Source organism: Pseudophryne corroboree, chromosome 6 (genome assembly GCF_028390025.1).
Source record: "Pseudophryne corroboree isolate aPseCor3 chromosome 6, aPseCor3.hap2, whole genome shotgun sequence".
NCBI classification, from domain to species: Eukaryota; Metazoa; Chordata; class Amphibia; order Anura; family Myobatrachidae; genus Pseudophryne; species Pseudophryne corroboree.
Genome location: NC_086449.1, coordinates 147505925 through 147521917, shown reverse-complemented (window position 1 = coordinate 147521917; position 15993 = coordinate 147505925). Strand labels below are relative to the sequence as shown.

The window sequence follows — 15993 nt, the reverse complement described above, 5'->3', positions numbered from 1 at the left end:
TCGCAATTTTAAGATGCTAAGATACACTCCCAGTAGGCGGCGGCTTAGCGTGTGTAACTCTGCTAAATTCGCCTTGCGACCGATCAACTCGGAATGAGGGCCATAGAGACAGAACTTCTTAAATGGTGTTTAAGGTGACAAAATGTTACGTATTTTTTATATTGTTGATTATATGATGGTCTCATATCTGCTACCATCTAAGTAGTAATACTTGTGTTTAACACAGACCGGTGTTTTTTTGTTTTTTTTTTGGGGGGGGGGGGACTGGAAACTACCTTTTGAGAGTGGATAACTATTGATATTAATTCTCAATAGTTATGAAACGGTCATTAACATATTTGCCTTGCATTAGCCCATCAGAGTTATTAGCATGTCTTTTTACATAATTATGTAAATGTATAAGGCGTACACAAATACACACACACACACACACACACACACACACACACACACACACTAGGAGATACTTTGTATAAATTAACACTTTGTGGTGGCAATCATAGACACACAGTAAAGATGCACATTATTCATACTCGCCTATGCAGCTGCTGCCATGTTAGGAGGGAGGTCCATCTTTAAATAATAAGTTAAAGTCACAGGTTTACAGAGTGGATGTGCAGAAATACAGTGTGTGGACTGGTGGATTATCACAGTAACTGATATATTATCACCGGCATTACATCCCATTAGGTCATTGACTTAAAACTAGATGTGTATGTCTGTAAATAGAATGTAAGCACAATATATTTTACCTCTGTGACTGAAATCTGAAAATATCACTGTTAAAATCAAATGTTTGTAAATGTGTGATTTTAATCATTTCTTACAATGTAAAGTCACCATGGAAGCGTTGTTGCAAACTTAAGGAGACAGCATTGGAGTTCTTAAAAAAAAAAAAAACATTTCTTGTGCATGTGTGCAAGACAAGGGGGCTGATTTAGAGCTGATCACTGCTGTGCGTTTTCACACAGCGGGCGATCAGCAATAGACTGCGCATGTGTATGCACCGCAATGCGTACGTACATTGGCCAACAACAAAGGCCATCGCTGGTCAGCGACAGGATTGTGCGAAAATTTCATTTGCACGGATGTTCGCAAGGTGATTGACAGGAAGAGGCCGTTTGTGGGTGGTAACTGACCGTTTTACTGGGAGTGTCTGGAAAAACGCAGGTGTTCCCAAGCGTTTTCAGGGAGGGTGTCTGACGTCAGCTCCGGCCCCGACCTGCCCGTTCTCATCGCACTGTAGGAGTAAGTCCTGGACTGCGCAGAGACTGCACAGACTGGATTTTTGCAGTTCAGCGTACACCTGCGATCGCACACTTGCACGGCGAATTTACACTCACCCTTGGGCGGCGACTATCTGAACGCAGTACAGCAAAGTTAGCAGCCCAGTGATCAGGTCTAAATCACCCCCTTGGTATGATCGGTGCATGAGTGAAGACACCATTGTGTTGCTGCATTCATTAAATAAGAATTTACTTACCGATAATTCTATTTCTCGGAGTCCGTAGTGGATGCTGGGGTTCCTGAAAGGACCATGGGGAATAGCGGCTCCGCAGGAGACAGGGCACAAAAGTAAAGCTTTTACAGGTCAGGTGGTGTGTACTGGCTCCTCCCCCTATGACCCTCCTCCAGACTCCAGTTAGGTACTGTGCCCGGACGAGCGTACACAATAAGGGAGGATTTTGAATCCCGGGTAAGACTCATACCAGCCACACCAATCACACCGTACAACTTGTGATCTAAACCCAGTTAACAGTATGATAACAGAGGAGCCTCTGAAAGATGGCTTCCTAAACAATAACCCGAATTAGTTAACAATAACTATGTACAAGTATTGCAGATAATCCGCACTTGGGATGGGCGCCCAGCATCCACTACGGACTCCGAGAAATAGAATTATCGGTAAGTAAATTCTTATTTTCTCTATCGTCCTAAGTGGATGCTGGGGTTCCTGAAAGGACCATGGGGATTATACCAAAGCTCCCAAACGGGCGGGAGAGTGCGGATGACTCTGCAGCACCGAATGAGAGAACTCCAGGTCCTCCTATGCCAGGGTATCAAATTTGTAAAAATTTACAAACGTGTTCTCCCCTGACCACGTAGCTGCTCGGCAGAGTTGTAATGCCGAGACCCCTCGGGCAGCCGCCCAAGATGAGCCCACCTTCCTTGTGGAATGGGCCTTAACAGATTTAGGCTGTGGCAGGCCTGCCACAGAATGTACAAGTTGAATTTTGTTACAAATCCAACGAGCAATCGACTGCTTAGAAGCAGGTGCACCCAACTTGTTGGGTGCATACAGTATAAACAGCGAGTCAGATTTTCTGACTCCAGCCGTCCTTTAAATGTATATTTTTAAGGCTCTGACAACGTCCAACAACTTGGAGTCCTTCAAGTCGTCTGTAGCCGCAGGCACTACAATAGGCTGGTTCAGGTGAAACGCTGATACCACCTTAGGGAGAAAATGCGGACGCGTCCGCAGCTCTGCCCTATGTCGAATGGAAAATTAAATAAGGGCTTTTATAAAACAAAGCCGCCAGTTCAGATACTCTCCCGGCCGAAGCCAGGGCCAGTAACATAGTCACTTTCCATGTGAGATATTTCAAATCCACATTCTTTAGTGGTTCAAACCAATTGGATTTGAGGAAATCTAAAACTACATTTAGATCCCACGGTGCCACCTTAGGCACCACAGGAGGCTGTATATGCAGTACTCCTTTGATAAAAATCTGGACCTCAGGGACTGAGGCCAATTCTTTTTGGAAGAATATTGATAGGGCCGAAATTTGAACCTTAATAGATCCCAATTTGAGACCCATAGACAATCCTGATTGCAGGAAATGTAGGAAAACGACCCAGTTGAAATTCCTCCATCGGAGCACTCCGCTGCTCGCACCACGCAACATATTTTCGCCAAATACGGCGATAATGCTTCGCGGTGACTTCCTTCCTTGCCTTTATCAAGGTAGGAATGACTTCTTCTGGAATGCCTTTTCCTTTTAGGATCTGGCATTCAAACGCCATGCCGTCAAACGCAGCCGCGGTAAGTCTTGAAAAAGACAAGGACCCTGCTGAAGCAGGTCCCTTCTCAGAAGTAGAGGCCACGGATCGTCCGTGACCATCTCTTGAAGTTCCGGGTACCAAGTCCTTCTTGGCCAATCCGGAGCCACTAGTCTTACTCCTCTTTGCCGTATAATCCTCAATACCTTTGGTATGAGAGGCAGAGGAGGAAACACATATACCGACTGGTACACCCAAGGTGTTACCAGCGCGTCCACAGCTATTGCCTGCGGATCTCTTGACCTGGCGCAATACCTGTCCAGTGTTTTGTTGAGGCGAGACGCCATCATGTCCACCATTGGTTTTACCCAACGGTTTAATAGCATGTGGAAAACTTCTGGATGAAGTCCCCACTCTCCCGGGTGAAGGTCGTGTCTGCTGAGGAAGTCTGCTTCCCAGTTGTCCACGCCCGGGATGAATACTGCTGACAGTGCTATCACGTGATTCTCCGCCCAGCGAAGGATCCTGGCAGCTTCTGCCATTGCCCTCCTGCTTCTTGTGCCGCCCTGTCTGTTTACATGGGCGACTGCCGTGATGTTGTCCGACTGGATCAACACCGGTCTTCCTTGAAGCAGAGGTTCCGCCTGGCTTAGAGCATTGTAGATTGCTCTTAGTTCCAGAATGCTTATGTGAAGAGACTTTTTCAGGCTCGACCACACTCCCTGGAAATTTCTTCCCTGTGTGACTGCTCCCCAGCCTCTCAGGCTGGCATCCGTGGTCACCAGGATCCAATCCTGCATGCCGAATCTGCGGCCCTCCAATAGATGAGCCTCCTGCAACCACCACAGAAGGGATACCCTTGTCCTCGGCGACAGGGTTATCCGCAGGTGCATCTGAAGATGCGACCCTGACCATTTGTCCAACAGATCCCTTTGCATGGAATCTGCCGAAAGGGATTGCTTCGTAAGAAGCTACCATTTTTTCCCAGGACTCTTGTGCATTGATGTACAGACACCTTTCCTGGTTTTAGGAGGTTCCTGACCAGGTCAGATAACTCCTTGGCTTTTTCTTCGGGAAGAAAAACCTTTTTCTGAACTGTGTCCAGAATCATCCCCAGGAACAGCAGACGAGTTGTCGGCATTAATTGGGATTTTGGAATATTCAGAATCCATCCGTGCTGCTTTAGCACCTCTTGAGATAGTGCTAAACCCATCTCTAGCTGTTCTCTGGACCTTGCCCTTATTAGGAGATCGTCCAAGTATGGGATAATTAATACGCCTTTTCTTCGAAGAAGAAATATTATCTCGGCCATTACCTTTGTAAAGACCCGAGGTGCCGTGGACAAACCAAACGGCAGCGTCTGAAACTGATAGTGACAGTTTTGTACAACGAACCTGAGGTACCCCTGGTGTGAGGGGTAATTTGAACGTGGAGATACGCATCCTTGATGTCCAAGGATACCATAAAGTCCCCTTCTTCCAGGTTCGCTATCACTGCTCTGAGTGACTCCATCTTGAACTTGAACTTCTTTATGTACAGGTTCAAGGACTTCAGATTTAGAATAGGCCTTACCGAGCCATCCGGCTTCGGTACCACAAAAAGAGTGGAATAATACCCCTTCCCTTGTTGTAGAAGAGGTACCTTGACTATCACCTGCTGAGAATACAGCTTGTGAATGGCTTCCAAAACCGTCTCCCTTTCTGAGGGGGACGTTGGTAAAGCAGACTTCAGGAAACGGCGAGGTGGCTCTGTCTCTAATTTCAACCTGTACCCCTGAGATATTATCTGCAGGATCCAGGGATTTACCTGCGAGTGAGCCCACTGCGCGCTGTAATTCTTGAGACGACCGCCTACCGCCCCCGAGTCCGCTTGCGAAGCCCCAGCGTCATGCTGAGGCTTTTGTAGAAGCCGGGGAGGGCTTCTGTTCCTGGGAAGGAGCTGCCTGTTGCTGTCTCTTCCCTCGTCCTCTGCCTCGTGGCAGATATGAATAGCCCTTTGCTCTCTTATTTTTAAAGGAACGAAAGGGCTGCGGTTGAAAGGTCGGTGCCTTTTTCTGTTGGGGAGTGACTTGAGGTAGAAAGGTGGATTTCCCGGCCGTAGCCGTGGCCACCAAATCCGATAGACCGACCCCAAATAACTCCTCTACGCATCGCCTGTCCACTGTCGTGTCCATAAAGCTCTTCTGCCGAAATGGACATAGCACTTACCCGTGATGCCAGTGTGCAGATATCTCTCTGTGCATCACGCATATAAAGAAATGCATCCTTTATTTGTTCTAACGACAGTAAAATATTGTCCCTGTCCAGGGTATCAATATTTTCGATCAGGGACTCTGACCAAACTACCCCAGCACTGCACATCCAGGCAGTCGCAATAGCTGGTCGTAGTATAACACCTGCATGTGTGTATATACCTTTTTGGATATTTTCCATCCTCCTATCTGATGGATCTTTAAGTGCGGCCGTCTCAGGAGAGGGTAACGCCACTTGTTTTGATAAGCGTGTTAGCGCTTTGTCCACCCTAGGAGGTGTTTCCCAGCGCTCCCTAACCTCTGGCGGGAAAGGGTATAAAGCCAATAACTTCTTTGAAATTAGCAGTTTTTTATCGGGGCACCCCACGCTTCATCACACACGTCATTTAATTCTTCTGATTCGGTAAAAACTACTGGTAGTTTTTTCACACCCCACATAATACCCTGTTTAGTGGTACCTGTAGTATCAGCTAAATGTAACATCTCCTTTATTGCCAAAATCATATAACGTGTGGCCCTACTGGAAAATACGGTTGATTCGTCACCTTCACCACCGGAATCAGTGCCTGTGTCTGGGTCTGTGTCGACCGACTGAGGCAAGGGGCGTTTTACAGCCCCTGACGGTGTTTGAGGCGCCTGGACAGGCACTAATTGAGTGTCCGGCCGCCTCATGTCGGCAAACGACTGCTTAAGCGAGTTGACGCTATCCCGTAATTCCACAAATAAAGGCATCCATTCTGGTGTCGACCCCCTAGGAGGTGACATCCTCATATTTGGCAATTGCTCCGCCTCCACACCAATAACGTCCTCATACATGTCGACACACACGTACCGACACACAGCAGACACACAGGGAATGCTCTATACGAAGACAGGACCCACTAGCCCTTTGGGGAGACAGAGGGAGAGTCTGCCAGCACACACCAAAAAGCGCTATATATGACAGGGATAGCCTTATGATTAAGTGCTCCCTTATAGCTGCTTTTATATTAATATATTGCCATTTATTTTGCCCCCCCTCTCTGTTATACCCTGTTTCTGTAGTGCAGTGCAGGGGAGAGACCTGGGAGCCTTCCTGACCAGCGGAGCTGTGACAGAAAATGGCGCCGTGTGCTGAGGAGATAGGCCCCGCCCCTTTTTCGGCGGGCTCGTCTCCCGCTATTTAGTACATTTAGGCAGGGGTAAATATCTCCATATAGCCTCTGGGGCTATATGTGAGGTATTTTTAGCCTTTTTAAAGGTTTTCATTTGCCTCCCAGGGCGCCCCCCCCCAGCGCCCTGCACCCTCAGTGACTGCCGTGTGAAGTGTGCTGAGAGGAAAATGGCGCACAGCTGCAGTGCTGTGCGCTACCTTAAGAAGACTGCAGGAGTCTTCAGCCGCCGATTCTGGACCTCTTCTTGCTTCAGCATCTGTGAGGGGGCCGGCGGCGTGGCTCCGGTGACCATCCAGGCTGTACCTGTGATCGTCCCTCTGGAGCTTCATGTCCAGTAGCCAAGAAGCCAATCCATCCTGCACGCAGGTGAGTTCACTTCTTCTCCCCTCTGTCCCTCGTTGCAGTGATCCTGTTGCCAGCAGGAATCACTGTAAAATAAAAAACCTAAGCTAAACTCTCTAAGCAGCTCTTTATGAGAGCCACCTAGAATTGCACCCTTCTCGGCCGGGCACAAAAATCTAACTGGAGTCTGGAGGAGGGTCATAGGGGGAGGAGCCAGTACACACCACCTGACCTGTAAAAGCTTTACTTTTGTGCCCTGTCTCCTGCGGAGCCGCTATTCCCCATGGTCCTTTCAGGAACCCCAGCATCCACTTAGGACGATAGAGAAATTTATTTATTATTATTTATTATCAGTTATTTATATAGCACACACATATTCCGCAGCGCTTTACAGAGAATATTTTGCCCATTTACGTCAGTCCCTGCCCCAGTGGAGCTTACAATCTATATTCCCTACCACATTACACACGCACACATTCAAATTAGGGTTAATTTTTGTTGGGATCCAATTGACTTACCAGTATATATTTTTGGAGTGTGGGAGGAAACCGGAGTACCTGGAGGAAACCCACGCAAGTACGGGGGGAATATACAAACTCCGCACAGGTAGAGCCATGGTGGGAATCGAACCAAAGACCTCAGTGCTGTGAGGCAGTAATGCTAACCATTACACCATCCGTACTGCCCCTAAGAGCATCTATTAAGGGGTGGTCTTCTGTATGCCGAATGTTGGGATCCCGGCACACAGTATACCGGCGCTGGAATCCCGACACCCGGCATACCGACAACTATTCTCCCTTGTGGGGGTCCACGACCCCCCTGGAGGGAGAATAAAATAGTGTGGCGCGCGTAGCGCGCCACCGTGCCTGCAGCGTGGCGAGCGCAGCGAGCACGCAAGGGGCTCCTTTGCGCTCGCCACGCTGTCGGTATGCCGGCGGTCGGGCTCCCGGCGCCGGTATGCTGGTCGCCGGGAGCCCGAGCGCCGGCATACCGTACTACATCCCTATTAAGAGCATCTATTGGGTGCAATGGCATCATCACACATAGCTGAACAGAATGCTAGTTATGCCCCTAAAATCCAGAGCATGGATACTCTGCTCTCTCTCTCTGCAACAGGGAGACACAAATCAAGTCTTTTTAATTAATTACAGAAGCACTCTCTGCATTAAATAAGTCAATGTATTTTATAGGAGACAAGTAACATTAAGCAAGAAAGCAAAAGAATCACTCAGAAGTATATACAAAGAGAAAAAGACGTAGAAACAATAACAAACATCAAAAAGAAATAAGAGTAGCACTGCCGGCTCGCAAGTCAAGATTCTAAAAAAAGAAAAAAGAAAAATACATCGAAAAACATATTTTAAAAAATGAAAGAAAATAAATTGAATACAGTGAATACAAGAAATCCGAAATACATTAATAAAATAGCATTTTTACTTGGTACACAATCTGCTATTGCAATCCTCTGATGGTTATAACGGGAAGCGGTCAAGATACTGCCGCACGGGATCCCGGCGATCACAATGCCGACGCCAGAATCCTGCACAGAGGTACAATGCTGGCGAGACAGGCTATTCTTCCTCTATAGGTGTCCACGACACCCATAGAGGGAGAATATAACCTGTGGCGAGTGCAGCCAGCTACCATGCCCGCAGCGTGGCGAGCACAGCAAGCCCGCAAGGGGCTTTCTTGCGCTCGCTCTGCTACCGGCATACTGGTGGCCGGGATGTCACTGTCAGTATACTGACAGCCGGCATCCCAGCCATCGGTATTTCATACTGAACCAGTTATAACATAGAACGAAAGTTGGCGGTACAGGTATATTTTTATATATAAATTTGACACAACTCCGATCAAGCCTATGAACCTATATACTGAAACCCTTGTCTTGCAAAATCAGAATTGTTATACAGGTTGAGTCTCTAAATTTTTGTAGATGTTGGAATAAGCTTACAAAGTCACTTCAGGAGATTGTGGAGCAGCTGGGAGGCAATGCAGGAATACAGATGGCTGTATTCAGTGCTGGGTCACGGATTCGGAGGCCTCCGGGAGATGTCTGCGCTTGGTCCAGGATCTTGAGAGGACACTTTGAGATGACGACAGGATCAACGCAGCACAAGATCCAGGATCTGGTGGCTGCACGTAGATGTCAGTACATTCAGCGCAGGGTCCAAGATCCAGAGGCAGCCTGGAGGCATTGTCGGGGTAAGCTCTGGGACCAGTATCTAGAGGCCGTCGGGAGATCTTCAAGAAGCTGGAAGATGGCTGCGGGGTCCAGGATCTGGATGCTGACGGCAGCCCTGATAGTTGTGGATGGTCAATTAGGGGAGCGGAGGCAGCAACAGCAGTAAAGGTTCCCGATAACCACACAGCTAGCGGCAGGGAGGAGAGCAGGCATTGGAACCAGGGAAAGGGGGTATGATAAAGTATCCTAAACAGCAATTAGAATGAGTATCAGGTCACGTGAAATATTAAAAAAAACTATAGATTTTTGGAATAACGGATTTGGGAGATTAAAACCTTTATTACTTTAAAAAATAAACAGAGACAGATTTAATAAAATGAGCTTATAAGAAGTAGTGTATATCGAGACATACCCATGTACTGTACTTGTGATACAGAAAAGCTTGTACCTTTACGTGCTGTAGAACAGTATTTCTGCTTTCTGCTTATGCTGCATTACTATTAGAAAGGTATAATTATTGTGATCTCATTACCGCATCTCAGAAATTTAGCACAAGAATGTATTAGCATTTGGAAAAAAAACATAATTTGGTTTTGACTGTTTTCCCGTCCCATTACTCTTTATTTTTCTTACTATAAGATATTCTTGGATAGTGAAACAAAGAATGCAGACACGTAGCAAAGGGCACACAACAGTATGATTGATGCATGCTTTTACTTTAATGCATTCTCTGAGCTTATTAGTAAATGGTCTTTCCTGTATAAATTGACAATGCAGTGAATAATAAATGCTGACATCACTCTGTCTAGACAAAGCTTATCAATGATATGGCAAGGCATCTATGATCAGCAGAACCATGAGTAAGGTCAAAATTAATACTGATTTTTAAAACAGACAGGAATTAAAATTTCCTGAAATGAAAACAAACAATAAATTCCACTCCATTTACTGCTTTTGATTATCCTCATCTTATTCTGCTTTGTTTGCTTATTAGAAGACTCACACCAGAATACGTAACTGATGTGAACTTGAAATTTGGTGTGAAGCTACGCTCTCTGTCAACTTGAGGTGATTAATTACGGAGGTGAAGCAGGAAGGAACATCGAGAAGCTGTATTATCAACTTGTCTGCCGAAGCAGGGGAGTGAAAACTTCACCCCTCCAGCGATGCCCCACTGAGTACACAGTGCATCGGTTTAGTGCTGATGTGTCTCCCTGCCCAGCCGGCTCCACTGCACATGTCCTGGATCTCGCTACTCATGCGAGGTCCCCTGCGCAGTCCGGAGCCGAGACCCGCCTCAGCCAGGGACAACTCTGTCTCTGCTGTGGAAATAGGGCATCGCCATCTGTAGCTGTCAAAATCGATAGCTGCAGGTGTCGGAACGGTCAGCGCTGATATCTTCAAGATCGCAATGAACATCACAGTGACCGCCATATAATACAGAGAACATCACAGTGATCGCCATATAATGCAGATAGTATCAGTGTCCAGCACACAAAAAAGAAAGCATGAGTGATCACCATATAATATAGAAAAATCAGTGTACATCATATATTAAAGAATACATCAGTGATTGCCTTATAGTACAGAGTGTATCAGTGACCACCACATAATACAAAAAGCACCAGTGATTTCCACATAATACAGTAACCATGAGTAACCACCATATAATACAGAGAACACCACAGTGACCTCCATATAATACTGAGAGCATCAGTGACCACCAGATAATAGAGAGAACATCAGTGACCACTACACAATAGAGAATATCAGTGACTGTCAGAAGTGACTTCAATATAATACAGAGAACATAAGTCAATACCGTATGTATAATACAGAGAACATCACAGTGTCCACCATATAATACAGAGGATATCAACGAGGGCCATATAATACACAGAACAGCATAGTGACCACCATATCATTTGGAAAGTATAAGAACCACGAATCCAAGATGGCCCAGCACACTCAGCAGCCCTCTGCACTCACCGGGGAGTCTGCTGTCCCATCTTCTGCTGCCTCTTCCTCCCTAGAGCGGGGTTATTAGGTACCAGCTGTATCCCTCTCTCAGTCTCTTCCCCACACTGACCTTGCAATCCCAGCACCTGAGTTGGAAGCTCCTATCACATATTCTGTTATGGTGCAGGCCATTAAAGACACTATGCAGCGTCTGCTGCAAGCCCAGGCTGCTCAGTTTGCCCAGGCCAGGCATGTCCAAACTGCGGCCCTCCAGCTGTTGAGAAACTACACATCCCAGCATGCCCTGACACAGCTTTAGCATTCTCTGACAGCAAAACTGAGTAAGGGCATGCTGGGATATGCAGCTTCACAACAGCTGGAGGGCTGCAGTTTGGACATGCCTGGCCCAGGCTATACAGCAAGTCACTGTGCAAGTCAAACACCTTGAAACTTCTATGGCTGTGCTTGAAAATAGAGTGGGGGCGAATTTTCAGGATATTAGATCCCAGCATGCTGTGACATCAGAGCTGCAAAAAGACACTTTTCAGATATGGAATAAATTAGACGACCTTGAGAATAGGTCCATCCGTAATAATTTGAGGGTTCTTGGTATTCCTGAAACTGTCAAGGGTCCGACACTGTATAATTTTTTGAAAGTCACGTTACCCTCCCTTCTCCAAATTGAGTCGGTTTGTTCTGACTTAGTGATTGAACGAGCACACAGAATTGGACCACTCCGATAACTCCCAGCGACCCAGGATGGTGATCTTTCTCTGCCTGAACTATGCTCATAAGGACGCCATATGGGCCGCATCGAGGCGTCATCGTAATCTGCATTGGGAAGAATCTGACTCTAAATTACTTCCATTCCAGGACTATTCGGTTGAGGTCACCAAAGCTCGTAAGGCTTTTTCGCCGATAGGAACACAGCTCATACAAGAGGGCCGCAAGTTTGCTTTGCTCTATTCTGCTCGGCTGCGGATCTTCGATGGTTCCACTTCTATTAATTTTACTACAGTGGCAGACGCCGAAGCTCACATGTGGGACTCACAGGATTCCGCTCCCGACCATTCTGACAGTTTTGACAAAGATGAGGATATTTTACTTTTCTTCCGCCTTCATGATATACCGTAAGCTGCTCATGAGCTTCTGAATATTTGCCTAATGCCCTGATTTCGGACCCATCATCAGGCCTTACCACCACTACCTCGCCTGCCACGTATTGCATTTAGCAACTCCATATTGGCCATCGTTATGCTTGTATGACTGCTCTCTCTTTCAACATACAGCGATGGTTATATATATATATATGTACTTATGTTTCTAATAGTCTGATTGATTATAATGGATATGTGGGCTATATCTGTTTATTTCTAGCTTATTGGGGTTTATCTCGTATTTCTGATATTTTTGTGGCGGTTGCTTAGGAGCTCCGTCCGCGCCTTGTTTTCTTATTTTTATTGCTTTGTTATCTGGTGGCCTTTACCGCTGGTAAATTTACTGGAAGATGCGCATACTGGTTCTCACGTTTGATGTGTTTAGGTGGGCTGCCCCTGGCTTTCCCACCTATTTACCTTTTTATGTTCAGTTCTTCTGTTTATCTCTCTTTCTTCATCTCTTTTCCTTTGCCTTTCCTGCCTCTTTCTCCCTTTACAGTCAGAGCGGGATTCTGTGGTATATATGTTTTTGCCGATATTCTTTAATGTGGTTATTGTATTATACATGTATGCTTTTCTTCTATGCTCCCCTGATACTTTGTTATGACGTCCCTTAAAATCTGTTCTTGGAATACAGGTGGGATTAATTCCCCAGTCAAGCATAAACGTGTTCTTACATATATAAAGAAATTGAATGTTGATATGGCGCTACTCCAAGAGACGTACCTAACATTGCCTGAAACTACCAAATTAGCTATGTATAACAAACCAGTACTAGCTTCGGCCTCATGTAACTCCAAAGCCAGAGGTGTTGCTGTTCTATTAAATAAATTGGTCCCTCATGTGTTACACTCCTCCTTCAGTGACCCAGAGGGTCGATATGTTTTTGTGGAGGTGTCTTTGCATTCTGTCTGTTACGCTATTTGCAATGTCTGTGCCCCAAATATGTATTCAATGTTATTTTTTCCAACGTCTCCTGGCTAAATTATTCACATACACTACTTCATTGTTAATTGTTGGTAGGGATTTTAATATGGTATTATCTGTTGTCATAGATAGACAGACCCCCCCCCCAAAAAAACAAAAAAAAAACGTTACCAGCCTCTCCGTTTAGATCTCTCATTTTTTAATAACCAACTCCACTTATCTGATGTTTGGAGGGTACAGCACCCCACTGACCGGGAATACATGTGCCTATCTGCAGCATATGGGACCTTATCATGCATTATTTATTACTGTCCACACACCTACAGACCAGGGTCATTGACTCTGGCATAGAACCTATGTGTGTCTGATCACGCTCTGACATGGCTGCAGCTTGCTCCCACTTTTGAGGGGGTGATCATTGTCATTGGCGCTTCCGCAGCTACCTGCTTTCATCTTTAAATTTTAGGAATATGGTTGAGGCTGCTTGGCAGGATTATTTACATGATAATATGAACTGTGTGCAGCAGGATCCGGTACTGTTTTGGTTAGCCTGCAAGGCAGTGATTAGGGGTGTCATTACTTCCTACATGGCCAAACATTCCAAATCTAAAGCGGCATCTTATGATAAGAGCCAGGAGGACCTTACCCAGGCCTTCCAACTCTATAAACATGCTCCCACCCCTGCCCATAATCGAGATTATCTTTTTAAGAAACAGGCTTTTGATACTATTCTGACTCAGATTAGTGATTGCCATTCTTATCAGAGTTGTTATCAGTTCCTTAAACATGGCAATAAGACAGGTAAACTTCTTACTAATCTTCTCAGGGGCACCCAGAATCCCTCAGTGGTTACGTTTTTGAAACGACCAGATGGCACTAAGCTACGTATGGGTAGACAAATTATTGATGAATTTCAAGATTTCTATAGTGTACTTCCCTATATTCAGATGAACCTATACATGTGTGTACCCTATTGGCAGTCTATAATTCTATCTTATCGACCCGCTCCATGCCACTTCATTTTAATACAGTTTTATAATAATTTTTTTTGCCTAAACCTGGTAGGGACCCGGAACTTCCTGGGTCTTACTGCCCCATATCCCTATTGAACTTTAACTACAAGATTCGTACTAAGCTTATGGCATACAGACTTAAATGTATTCTTCCATCAATTGTTCATGGGGACCAGACAGGTTTTATATGGGGCAGACATTCTGTAGTCAACCTTCGTAAGGTCTTTACGGTCCAGCAATGGCTGAAGTCTTCCGGTAATCCAGATGTCGAAGTAAAAAATATTACATACACATCACATACAAACTCCAAACAGATGGGTCTCTATTCGTGCGTTTTGCGATATACGGTAGCATATCGCAATCACACAAACAAGCCACAAAGACATATACAACATATTCATACAACACATAGACAAAACATGTTTAGCATCATAATGTATTTATATAAGAGAGTTATAACATCAGATATATATGTATTACTGGAACGGAACAAGATAAACATGTCATGCTTGGTGTCAAAATGATCAGGGGAATGGGTGTGTTAATTTGATAGCAATGGGTAGATTGTAGCACATTGCAACGAATAGTTATCATTAAATGTAGGAATATGAAGCCACAATTCTAGAGTGAACAAAGAACTTCCTGAAAAACCAGTGGCTAACCCCTCTTCAAGGCTGGACGTTGCTTGCATATGAACTGACCAATAACACATCATGAATGAGAGATCTCCATTCCCTGGACCAATAACAGAAGACTCAGTCCCAGACATATACCTCCCCCAATACACAGTATATAGGTATTTCCCCTCACCCAAGAAGTTCTGTTTGCTGTTTGTTTTTGTTGCTGTTGGGGCAGATTCAAAGATTGAGCGGACTGTGCATTGAGGGACAGGGTGAAGTATGCTGGCTGTAATTGGTCCTTATGTAACTACAACTGCTTCTTGTGTAATTGTAACACTATAACCATATATATACTGTACATGTGTTATATTGTATGCATATCCTTTTAATATCAAATATATACATCTCTGAGCGTTGGACCTCAGCTGACAATGTGAGAGTGTACTTGCTTTATCTTAAGGGATGTAGTGTTTGTGACGTACAGCGCACTTTTATCGTATACGGTAATAAGATGCGCCGTGCGTCCGCAGCATATATTAACGCTGGCATTTTAAATATTTATTAGAAATCTGAAATTTACACAGATGATGCTTACCTGTTATCCTTGGACACAGAGAAAGCGTTTGATTTAGTAACATGGGATCACCTGGTGGAAACGCTTTCCAGTTTTGGATTTCCGAAAGATTTCATTGACACGTTGTTGACTTTCTACTCGAACCCTATGTCTCAAATTGTTTTTAATGGTTTCTTATCCTCCCCCTTCCCTATCCAAAGGGGAACACGCCAAGGTTGTTCTTTATCTCCTCTGATAATGCTGATTTATCTTCAGGAATGAAAGTTATACCTTAAACACACCTTAAATACACTTTACCATGGAGCCGCTGCGGCCGCTATACTCAATACACACTCTACGTACTTTGTACGCTATTAGCGTACAAATTCCTGTACTGTGTGCGGACTTTGCGTACAAACGCCGTGCTGACGGTACAAAGTACTCACAGCGCGTACACACCCAGAGATACACTGTAAACCCTTAACAGCTATGCAATGCAATGATAATACACTTTAAACCTTAGCAGGGCAATGAAGACACGACACCAGATTGTAATTAAACCGCTGGGTTCCGACACCACAGCGTATTATTGCTGAAAGGGGGTTACATCACAATACAATATAACAGAGTAAATGGCTACAGTCAATGTTACATACGTGACTGGATTCGCCGCGCTACCCAGTCTGGTCCTCCGTCATCTGATAGATAACGTTGTGAGTCTTGTGTCTGACCAGGCCTGCTGCAGGCTCTCTTTATACAATTCATCCAAAACATAACACAATGGATACTGTAATCTCTTTGTCCATTGGACACAGGGATGGTCATTTACAGT

At 45.2% G+C, this 15993-nt stretch overlaps 1 protein-coding gene across 7 annotated transcripts in view; it reads right to left on the bottom strand.

Moving 5' to 3' along the window:
- Positions 1-15993, bottom strand: part of FAM178B (family with sequence similarity 178 member B) — a 1338131-nt gene that overhangs the window by 289604 nt on the left and 1032534 nt on the right. Inside the window, exon 16 of one of the 7 annotated variants that reach the window (XM_063931992.1) lies at positions 8006-9178. The exons of the other annotated variants lie outside the window; for them this stretch is intronic. Within the exon in view, the coding sequence (XP_063788062.1) occupies positions 9065-9178 (114 nt within the window). The 3' untranslated portion in view covers positions 8006-9064. Of the gene's footprint in view, positions 1-8005; positions 9179-15993 lie in introns of those variants that run through there. 7 annotated transcript variants of the gene reach the window in all.